At 42.3% G+C, this 12195-nt stretch overlaps 1 protein-coding gene across 14 annotated transcripts in view; it reads right to left on the bottom strand.

Annotated features, from left to right (window-relative positions):
- DOCK9 (dedicator of cytokinesis 9) overlaps positions 1-12195 on the bottom strand; it is a 279755-nt gene that overhangs the window by 106748 nt on the left and 160812 nt on the right. For all 14 annotated transcript variants that reach the window (XM_040991194.1, XM_040991186.1, XM_040991184.1 and 11 more), the window contains exons 8-9: positions 6537-6711; positions 5010-5077 (exon numbers count right to left, since the gene is read on the bottom strand). In XM_040991194.1, coding sequence (XP_040847128.1) covers positions 5010-5077; positions 6537-6711 — 243 coding nt within the window. The remainder of the gene's footprint in view (positions 1-5009; positions 5078-6536; positions 6712-12195) is intronic.

Below are 12195 nucleotides of genomic sequence, written 5' to 3'. Positions count from 1 at the left end.
TCATAATTAATCCCCACTACTTCCAAGACATCTAGCTATTCAGGTACATCTCTCAGCCTTTATGTCACAAAGATAGAATAAGGCATTACAGAGTAAGGAGGCCCAGAAGTGGAACGCCAGCTGACCCCAACCACAACCGGCCAACTGCTCTGTATTCTAATGCACACTGTTTTCTGAACTGGGATACAGGAAAGCAAATACTTATATAATTGGTTTTAAAAATCAGAAAAGGTATCTGTGAAAACAACTCGGGTTTGACCAACTTTGCTAGGCTTGCCCCTTGCCCCTGACTCAATCCCAACGAGACTATGAAGTTTGAGTCACTATATTCTGTCCTGTGTTCAACTGTAACATATCTGGGAAGCTAAGTACATTGACATAAAAAGAAGTCACAAAGTTAGAATGTGAGTAATTTTGGGTTTACATGAAACTCTGTTTCTCTTTCAGATGCACATAGGGGAGGACCATAATAAGACCAATCTGCTATTCTTTGTGTACCAACACCACCGCCTCCTCCCAAACAGAAAAGCTGTGGAGAAAAATATAATGTTCTTTTCATATTCTCTTTATGTAAGGAGATGATAAATATATTTCAGTGTGACCTAAGATAAATGTAAAAAGAACAAGATTATCAAATAACTAGCAATGGTTTGTATAATCTGGTCATGTTACCCCTTGACTTTCTAGGGAAGGAATCAATGAACTTTAACTGCAGTCAGCCTACTTAATAAAAATGCAAGACTGATGGTTTTACAGTCAATGCCATGCCTCCCCTAATCTGAAAACAATGAGGACACTCAGTACTGAATGCATAAACACACACTCCAAGACCATATAAAGTGTTCTGAAAACCTAAGGATGTAAGAAAAGAGCCCCACCATAACATTCCAGAATGAAACAGCTGTTATTTTTGCACTACAATAACTTCCTGCCAATCCTATCCTGTTTGGCTGTCCCAGTGCAGGGAAACAGAAGCCTGGACAGAAGGCTCAGTGAGGCGCAAAGAACAGCAGACCCAAGAGGAGCCTGCAATGGAATGACACCTGGCTGCCGTGGCCTTCCCTCGCAGTTCAAGGGGTCTTTGCCGTCTTACCTACCCGTGCCCCATGCTCTGGTCAGTGTCTCTCTTGCACCTTCCCTCCCCAGCATGGATCCCTTTTGCTCTTTATGCCGTGATTAAACACTACCTCTTTGTACATTTTGTGCCTCTAGCTTCCCTCTCCTTACTCTTATCCCCTTCTGTTACCATGAAATTCACTTCTATAAAAAAGATGAGCAGTTACCACTCCCTTTCTCAATAGGTACAAATAATGGCCCATCCAAGATACAACGGAGGGTGATGGTAAGCAACTCAAACCAAACTCTCGCTCAAAGGACTGGATTGTGAAAGGACCAAGAGTCAGGTACAGTTCTTCAAGTAGTACCCGGGAGCCCTCACAATGCACACTGTTGAGGAGTCCATTAAAAGGCACAGCCAGGGGCTGGCTTTTGGGGCAGTGAGCTAAGCCTCTTCGTGCATGCTCATATCCCATATCAGAGTGCCTGGATTTGAGTCTTGGCTCTGCTTCTAATCCAGTATCCTGCTAAGGTACACACTGGTTAGGCAATAGATGATGGTCCAAGTATTTTGGATCCTGTCATGTATATGGGAGAACCTGATGGAGTGTCTGGCTCCTGGCTCCAGCCAGGCCCAGCCCTGGGTGTGGTAGGCATTTGAAGAGTGAACAAGTGGCTAAGATACTTCTGTCCGTTCAACACAGGACATCTACATAGCACTCAGAGTGTTTGGCTTGAATTTTGTTCTATTTCCAAATCCAGTTTCCTGCTCATGTGTGCATCTGGGAGGTGGCAGTGATGGCTCGAGGACATGGATCCCTGCCATGTGGGAGATCTAGAATAAATTCCAGGCTTCCAATTTGATCCTGGTTCAGTCCTGGCTCTTGCAAGCATTTGGGGAGTCAACTAGCAGATGGGAGATACCTCTACTCTCAATTTTTCTGCTTTTCAAATAAATATAACTAGTTATTTAAAAAGCAAAACATCAGACACCCATTTACAATATTCTTGATGCATAATGATGAGTGGCAATAAATCTTTATTCTTTATTATTCTTCTGCCCTTTGAAAAACTGCCTTCTGTCTTTTGTTATCGTTTTAAATAGAAATACTTTAAAAATATTTGAGAGCTTGGAGAAAAAAAACAGAAAACCCTTTACACTGCTATATTTTTAAAGCTTGATTCAAGGAAAAAATTAGCTCTCCCTCTGTGTGTGTGTGGTTCTGTAAGTCTCCCCATCCTCATATACACACAAACATACACATACATGTGTCTACACAATCTGTAATTCAAAAATAACTTCACATACTTAACAGATATCAGTATTAAGGGCAGAGAATTTTTATATTATATCTTTTACCCAATCCTGTGGCATTGGATTATTTTTGTAATATGGGTCACGTAATCCTGAGCTAAAGGGTACACACTGCATGACTGTATTTTATAAGAAGGTCTAGAACAGTTACAACCAATCTTTGGTCATGCAGATCAAAACAATGAGGAGAGCAGCTGGGAGTGGGTAGAATGCAGTCTGCTGGGCTGCTCTGAGTGTTACATGTTCATCTGGTTGGTGGCTTAGTCTGTGTGCAAATGTGAACCCCATCATGCTATAAACTAATGCATGAACATCTTGTTCTATATAAGTTGCACCTCATTTTAAAAAATTAAAATTGCCAACTAAAATGACTTCAGTTAATTTGAATTTACTATGTCTCTCTATCAATGAATGGACAGATAAACTTCCTAGAAATAGTATATCATACTGGCCAGTGTATTAGAGAAGGAAGGAGCGGACAAGTCCTGAGTGTTTTCATAGCAAAAAGTACAGATTAGGCTCAAATTAGAAATCTTTTCCCAGGCAGCCATTCTGTTCACTCATTCAGCACATAAAATTACTTTCTGAATTCCAGAATAAATCAAATATATTATTTGCTTCAACAAACTGAAACTGAAATACGGGTAAAAAATTTGCTTTCAGAAATTATGAACCTGCAGACATCCCAAAACACAAAAGCAAACCTCAATGCAAACAATGCACAGAAGTCCACAACACAGACACACTAGCTGAAATGTCCCAGACTAGGAGGGGGTTACAGTGTGGCACTAAAATTAACTGTAATAGGCAGGTGCTAAAAAAGATACTGTGGTAACAGTCAAGTCCTAAAGAAAAACAATGCACTGAAGGCCCAGCTGGACAGGGAGACTTTATACTGAAAACAGCCATGTTGTCTTAAAATAAAAGTCAATGCTGAATGCTAGTCTATTTATAATCCTATACAGATAAACCATGTTTCTATTACAGTGTTTAAGATACAGGCATGAAGGGCGACTATTTCACTGCATTGTCAAAAAAAAAAGAACAGAAAAGTCAGTAACAGAGTAAGAATAAAAGGACTAGGGAAGACAATGGCATTCCTCTCATTTAAAAAAGAATCGTTCATAGATGCAGAAAAGACAAGCACAAGGATACTCATTGTAGCATTGTTTGTAACAGAAAAAAACTGAAATAAAAGAATAGCTAAAATAAAATGTTTACATAGTACAATGAAAGTTATGAACTAGATCCACCCAACTTGAACACATTTCAAAAACAAGGCTGAATTATGAAATGAAATACAGAACAATAGTATATAAGAATTTATATAACTTTTTTGAAAAAATATTTACATGTTAGTTTGAAAGAGGAAGAGAGAGAAACACACACACACACACACACAGGTCCTATATCCACTGCTTCCCTAGCCAGCTAGCTACAACAGCCATAACTGGGCCATACCAGGCCAGGAGCCAGAACTCCAACCTGGTTCCCTATGTGGGCAGAAGGAATTCAAGCACTTGTGTCGTCATCCACTGCCTTACAGGCACATTACAGGCCGTCAGATCAGAAACAGGAGCAGGGATGTGAACTGACACTCTGAAATAAGATGTGGCCCTTCCAGGCAGCAGCTCAGCTTACTGTACCACAAGATTTACCCTGCAGAATATTTTCACAAAACAATACTATATATAGAAGGAGAGATCCATTTGCATGCCTGCAAAATGAAACAGAAGTAATACCCGTAATTAGCAGTTGTCTCTGGTTGGGGATACATGGAAGTGCAGAATGCAAAACAGGATAGTGTTTGCAAAGAACTTCAGATATAACTGATGCTTGTTTTGATATAGAAGCTAAAATGACAATATAGCAGCATACATGAATCTTGGTGGTGGCAATATAATTGCTTTGCTATTGTTTGCACTTTTCAGTAACTTATGTTTCTAAATAATTGTAAAACTCGGGCATAGCCTTGTTTTCTGTTTGTTTCATGCCACGGGAACCAAGAACAATTTTACAACTCAGGCAACTGCTCCTCGATTTAATGGCAAGATTACCATTCCTATCATCACGAGAACTGTATCTTAACTGGAACAAGAGGGAGCACTTGTGGAACACAGAAGGTATCTGTGATCACCAGAAAACTTACCTGTGAAGTGTAGTTTATTCCTTGAACAGTTTTTTTTAACATACTTTTATTTTGAATGTTTGAATTATGTGGTATAATTTCATATAGACCGAGATTCCCCTCCAAACTTCTACCCCCCAACAGATTTTTCCCATTTTACTACAATAGTGTAGTCCTTCATAAGGAATCATAATTGCATCAGTCTCTTATTTAAGTGTACCTGACATTGTTGGTACAGACAGGGTAAGACAGTTATGATGTAGTATGAAATAGCATGATGGCAATGGGGCTCAGGGAGCACTTCAAACAATTTGTAAAGTGCTCTTTGGAAAACAGCTTGAAGTTTCAGAGCAGTGGTGTATTTCATGTCACCTCACATTGATGTCAGAAAACCAAGGCAATCACAACACAACTGCAATAATTTCTTTGGATTCCATTTGGGGAAAACTCAAGAACGAGAGAGATTTCAACAGAAGACACTGAAGCTCAAAGGATCTTACATAATGTTACCTTGGCAAGTTCAGGCAGGTAGCTGTCTACACCAGAACCAGAACCTTCCAATTTGCTTTGGTCATCATCTAAAACGGCAAAACAGATGTCCTGAGAAACTTACAAGTGAAAATATGTTATTGGAGACAAGAGGAAGGAGGCCAAATATCCAACACTGACTAGCTGGAACGGCAGGAACCTGGTCAAAGGTGAACTGCTCCAAGTTGGGAACAGTAAGTAGTCCATGTAGTCACATCTTTTGAACTGGTAAAAGATGGACCTGCCCAGATCTATTCCAAGTCAATAAGTCAAAATCCCTGGTGATAACAAGGAAATACTGTTCTTGAAAGTCCTAGACAATTTTAGGAGGATTCAGTGTTGGGAATCACATAATGGCTTTGAGATGCAGCATGCTGTGTGGAGAAGAGACATATATTTTACTGCATCAATATTACCTACTCAGATGCTTTCTTACAAATTCCAAAGGCCATTGTCAATGATAACGGCAATAACTGTAATTAATAGTCAGTGAAGATTTCATGTCAGGTACTTGAGATTCATTTCCTTATTTATTCTTCCCACCAGATTAGCAAGGTTTGTCTTTCTATGCATTCTAACAGGTGAGCAAACCGAGACTCAGAAAACAAATACAGCTTGTTCAAGGTCACATGGCTGAACACTGGTGGTGCCGAGACTCAAATCCTGGTCTTGCTCTCTGCTTCCAAAGCTGTGGTTCATTCATTACATGATTTCCATTAAAAATGTCAGGGCAGTACATTCTAACATGACAGGATCTTGACTGACAGGTGACTTGTAACAAAGCTCACATCTGGAACCAGCAACATGTCATCAGGTAAAATCCAAACCATAGAAGCACAGGTTAGCATCCCAGCTGCTGTATTCCTATCCTCTGCTGATGTCCTGAGAATAGCAGCAGAGGATAGCCCAAGTGTTTGGGTCCCTGATACCCATGCTGGAGACCTGGATGCAGCTTCTGCTCCTGGTTTTGCCTTGGCTAAGTTCTGGCCTTTGAAGCCATCTGTAGGGTAAATTCGTGGATAGGAAACCTCTCTCTCCTCTGTACCCTTTTCTCTAACTCTGACTTTCAGATACAAAATATATCTTTAAAGAATGTTAACATCTGTCTCCCTCTCATGGACCTGTGCAACACAGGTTTTCTGGGTAGGGGTTTAATCTAATGGTTAAGACACCTGTTAAAGTGCACACATTCCATCAAGTACCTGGGTTCACTTCCCAGACCTGGGTCTGACTCCAGTTTTCTGCCAATGCAGATGCTGGGTGGCAACAGTGACGGCTCAAGGAGGTGGGACCAGAGGGGATCTGAGCTAACTTCCACACTTCAGCTTTGGCCTGGTCTGGCCCTAAGTATCACTCTTATTTGGACAACAACCCAAGGGACAGGAGAGGTGTGTGTGTGAGTGTGTGTGTGTGCACGCACATGTGCAACTCTCATTTTTTCTCAATACATAGATCTCTTTTTAATATCCACTTGCCAAAAATAGATACCTGCAGAGTGTGTGTGCCTACCTTCATGAGAATCTCCATTCCGCTTTTCTTGCATGGCAGCTTCAAAGTTGAGCTGGAGAATCTTGTTGAGAATCGTGATCCATTCTTCCATTTCTACTTCACTGTCTGCTGCCAAAAGATAGCTACTTTTGTCCTGCATCTTGAGCTCAAAAGCAAAACGCCTGACTTTGTTGTTCTGAAATGCAAAAAGGCAAAGAGACATGTTTTAAAATAACTGAAACTTCCTTAAAAGGTTTTCTTTCTCTTATTTCTCGATGGGTGTTTTCTAACTAGCTTTTTTTTTTTTTTTTTAATTGGAAAGGCAGATATACAGAGAGGAGAGACAGAGAGGAAGATCTTCCATCCGATGATTCACTCCCCAAGTAAGCGCAACGGCTGATGCTATGCCGGTCCGAAGCCAGGAGCCTCTTCCGGGTCTGCCACACGGGTGCAGGGTCTCAAAGCATTTGGGCCGTCCTTGACTGCTCTCCCGGGCAAGGGAAGCGGGGCTGCCGGGATAGAACTGGCGCCCATATGGGATTCTGGGGGTGTGAGGCGAGGACCTTAACCACTTGTGCCACCGCGCCAGGCCCCTAACTAGCTTTTGAACAAAACTAAATGAAGCTGTGAACTTCTTTCCAAAGAACCAACTCCCCTCCTTTATTATTTCTCTTTTCTTTTGTTCAACGCCATATACTTAGCTCCTAATACAAGTCCGGAACATACTGGGCATCTGGAAAATATTTTTGAATTGAATAAAATTAAACAGAAAAATATCATGTTCATCTAGGTTATTTTGTTTTTAAAGATTTATCTATTTTTATTGTTAAAGCAGATCTACTGAGCGAAAGAGACAGTGAGAAAGATTTTCTGTCTGTTGGTTCACTCCCCAAGTGCTCACATTGGCTGGAGCAGAGCCACTCTGAAGCCAGGAGCTTCTTCCAGGTCTCCAACATGGGTGCATGGTCGCAAGGCCTTGTCCATCCTCTACTGCTATACCAGACCACAAGCAGGGAGCTAGATAGGAAATGGATTAGCTAGGACACAAACTGGTGCCTGTCCAGGATTCCAGTGCAGCCCAGGTGAGGATTTAGCCATTAGGCTATCACATTAGGTCTCTTCTAGCTAGTTTTTTTGTTTTTTGTTTTTGTTTTTGTTTTACATTGCATTCATTTATTTGGGATGAGGGGAAAAGGAAAGGTAGAGGGAGGACTCTCATTTCCTGGGACCAGTATCATGCTGGGACCACAGCCAGAAGCTGACAAAATCATCCAGGCCTCTTATGTGGGTGGCATAAACCCAATTATGCAAGCTACCACCACTGCCCCCCAGGGTCTGCATTAGCAGGAAGCTGGAGACGGGAACCAAAATTAAATTCAGGTACTCCATGGAAGGGACATGGGCATCTTAACCACTGAATTAAATAATACCAGTTTCCTCTTAATTGTTTCCAATAAAGTAGTATATAGTATTATACTTTAAAAAGCAAACCATTACATATCAATATGCTTCCCATCTCTGGGATGTTCTAAGCAGCTACAAATCCCAAAAGGTACTTGGACTCCCTCTCTCTGGTCTGGCTTCATGGCTCTGGCTTTCATGTCCATGAGCAGGTAAGACTGGCTCAGCACAAAAAGAGTGGTCCAGGGCCCGGCATCGTGGCCTAGCGGCTAAGGTCCTCGCCTTAAATGCCATGGGATCCCATATGGGCGCCGGTTCTAATCCTAGCAGCTCCACTTCCCATCCAGCTCCCTGCTTGTGGCCTGGGAAAGCAAGTGAGGATGGCCCAAAGCCTTGGGACCCTGCACCTGTGTGGGAGACCCGGAAGAAGTTCCTGGATCCTGGCTTTGGACCGGCATAGCATCGGCCATTACGCTCACTTGGGGAGTGAATCATCTGGCAGAAGATCTCTCCTCCTCTCTGTATATCTGACTTTCCAATAAATAAATAAATAAAAAAGAAAGAGCATAGAAACAAAAAACAAAAAGAGTGGTCCATGTGCGTAAGGGATAGAGGGGAATGTTGTGCTAGATCAAGGTTTCTCAACTTGGTACTACACACATTTGTCTTATTCTTTGTTGTGAGGGTCTGCCATGATGCTGGATGATGGTTAGTGACACTGTGGCCTCAACCCATGAGGCACAAGTAGCACAGCTCTTAAGTTCAGACAGTTGAAAATGTCTCTAGAGATTGCAAAATTGTCCCAGGTTCCCCAGAGTTCTTGCAAGAGCTCCTTGGTGTAGGTCTCTGGGACTGGGTGACCCTTCCATCATCTCTGTGGTTTTTAGAAACGAGGAGCCAAGTACAGTTCCTGCAAAGTCACATAGGCTGCTGAGCACAGACTGGCTGCTGGGCTTGGTTTAACTATCACCTTGGCTCTCAAACTTCAAGGCAAGACTCAGAGAAGAAGTCAAATATGAGTTCTCTCTTCCACATGTCCTACTGGTCCTAGTCACTTTTGAGAAGTCAGACGTGACACCACAATAGACCCTGGTTCTAAGTCATTGCATTTTCTGAGCCTCACTTTCCTCATCTGCAAAATAATGGGTGAACTAAAAACTGCTGAAGTGTTTTTAGGGTTTAAAATTTCTATTTTATTTTGTGGGGATCTTATTTTAAAATTTCTAGTGAGTCATTTATGTGAAGTCAAGGCACTAATCAACACTTTTTATAACATGAAAAAACTAACAATTTTTAAAGGATACTTAAATGACAACTTTTGATGTTCAATTTGCAAACAGACGTGTGAAAAATGATTTTAATATCTAGAGCTTTAGGTGCAGTGCATTAGCTGAAAAACAGCATCAGCTGCATCTGCAAAAAGTATTTCAAGGAGACTTTGATTGAAGTCAGGATCTTAGATGTTGAAATATACCTCAGAGACTAAATGATAGCTCAGGGATATTACACTTACAAACATTTGTAGGGCCCGGCGTGGTGGCGCAAGTGGTTAAAGGTCCTCGCCTTGCACGCCCGGGATCCCATATGGGCGCCGGTTCTAATCCCAGCAGCCCCACTTCCCTTCCAGCTCCCTGCCTGTGGCCTGGGAAAGCAGTCGAGGACAGCCCAAAGCTTTGGGAACCTGCACCCGCGTGGCAGACCCGGAAGAGGCTCCTGGCTTTGGATCGGCATAGTATTGGCCCGTTGTGCTCACTTGGGGAGTGAATCATCGGACGGAAGATCTTCCTCTCTGTCTCTCCTCTCTGTATATCCCCCTTTCCAATGAAAAAAATAATAAAAATAAATCTTTAAAAAAAAACAAAAAAACAAAAAAACATTTGTACACTGCACCAAAGACATGAAACAAAGCTTACTTAAAAAATACAAATAGGGCCCGGCGTGGTGGCACAAGTGGTTAAAGGTCCTCGCCTTGCACGCCCGGGATCCCATATGGGCGCTGGTTCTACCCCGACAGCCCCGCTTCCCTTCCAGCTCCCTGCCTGTGGCCTGGGAAAGCAGTCAAGGATGGCCCAAAGCCTTGGGAACCTGCACCCGCGTGGGAGACCCGGAAGAGGCTCCTGGCTTAGGACCGGCATAGTATTGGCCCGTTGCACTCACTTGGGGAGTGAATCATCGGACGGAAGATCTTCCTCTCTGTCTCTCCTCTCTGTATATCCGCCTTTCCAATAAAAAAAAAAAAACTAATAAAAATAAATCTTAAAAAAAAATACAAATAGCTGTGTGCTTTAAAAGTGAGGCTGCAAAATCTATTTAGTTTGGCTTTAACTTTTCATTAACTCATTGCCAGGAATTTCAGCTAAAGGCCTCTCAACCGAAGAAAACAAATGCAATTTCTATATTGGAATCCTATACAGGGCACAAGTTCACTGTCATTGATAAATTCACTCTGGTACTCTGTAGTTTACCATTTCAATATGCATACTCTGATATAGGAACATTATTCATAATGGCCTCTTTCAGCAGAAGGTGGGCTGTTAGCAGACAGACATCCACATGTTAATAAGCTGTTGATTGCACATAATTTAATTTTTTTTAATTACTTGTTTTTGAGGCAGAAGGACAAAGTGGGTTTCCATCCTTGGTTTACCTCTCAACTTGCCTGCAATGACCAGGACAGAAAGACCAAAGCCAGGAGGCCCAAACTCCACCTAGCTCTTAAACATGTGTAGAGAGGGACCCAATTACCGGAAACCTCACAACTGCCTCCCAGGTGCTATAGCCGTCAGCTACCAAACCCAGGAACTGCAATGTGGCCGTAGTCATCTTATTTAGAAAACAGGACAAAAGATGGAAGTGCTATTTTAAGATAAGGGACAGAGGCAGGAGGATCTTTGGCATAAGGAAAATAAAGGAGGTGATTTCCTGCCAGTTCAGCCTTCTAATTGCAGACACTATCTGGACCAGGGCTCTCCCACCCAGTCAAAGAGAAGGAGCTGGAGCTGAGGGCAACTAAAGTGGTCAGAAAACAGCAGACAAGTCTCCAGAAAAAAAGTCAATTTCAGCAAAAATTCAGTGGGTCATACATTCACTGTGTGTATATTTTATTTTTTTTTCTTACAGATTTTATTTTTATTACAAAATCAGATTTACAGAGAGGAGGAGAGACAGAGAGAAAGATCTTTCACCCGATGATTCACTCCTTAACTGACTGTAACAGCTGGTTCTGCACCAATAAGGAGCCAGGAACTTCCTCCAGGTCTCCCACGTGGGTACAGGGCCCCAAGGTTTTGGGCCATCCTCACTTGCTTTCCCAGACCACAAGCAGGGAGCTGGATGGGAAGTGGGGCTTCTGGGATTAGAACCGTTGCCCATATGGGATCCTGGCACTTTGAAGGCGAGGACTTCAGCCACTAGGCCACTGTGCTGGGCCCATGTGCATATTTGCTACCTGTATGTTACATCTTATTAAGAAATTTACAAGGGCTGGCACTGTGGTACACCAAGTTTGACTCCAGCAACCCACACAGGCATTGGTTTGAGTTTTGGCTGCTCCACCAAAAACTCAGGTCCCTGCTACTGTGCCCAAAACAACAGACCCTACACCTCCAGGGATGACCCTGATGGAATTCCAGGAACCTGTTTTTGGCCTGTTCCAGCCTCTGGCCACTGTGGTCATTTGGGGAGTGAATGAGCAAAAGGAAGAGCTTTCTTTCTATCTCATTCCATCAAATAATGTCTTATTTTTTTAAGTTTACCAAAAAATTAAAGTGAAGACACCTGGTCTAAATTTCACAACATTAACGATAAAAGAGAAGCTCATGAGTAACCTGAGTAAGAACACCACCTTCCACCAGACACAGACATCTACTTATTATTGAAATGCTCTTGAAGTTGCAAAGGGAAATCATTTTTTTTTTATTTCTATGTCCAACCAAACTAGGAATCAAGTACAAGTGCAAAAACAATGATAGCTAAGGACACACTAACTCTCAAAAACTTTACACGATACATGGCTTCCCAGGAAACTACAGGAAACTACTACAGGTAAACCTGAAATAAGAAAGCAGAGCAAGACGGCCAAAGACCTAGGATCTTGGAAACAGGGCATCCAAAATGGGGAGAAAGCTTATTGGTTTTACAGGAGACCATCTAGGAAGGGCAGGGAAGGCAATCAACCCACACTGGAGCATGAAAGAGAGGAACAGGAGCTAAAACTCTATCACTTAGCAACATCCAAAACTGAGGAAGAAACTGCAGCAAACTCTAATCACCCGTCACA

This window comes from Ochotona curzoniae, unplaced genomic scaffold (genome assembly GCF_017591425.1).
Source record: "Ochotona curzoniae isolate NIBS_2020 unplaced genomic scaffold, NIBS_Ocur_1.0 contig_64, whole genome shotgun sequence".
Taxonomy (NCBI): Eukaryota; Metazoa; Chordata; class Mammalia; order Lagomorpha; family Ochotonidae; genus Ochotona; species Ochotona curzoniae.
Note: the sequence above shows the minus strand (reverse complement) of the source record. Positions and strands in the feature narration are given on the sequence as shown.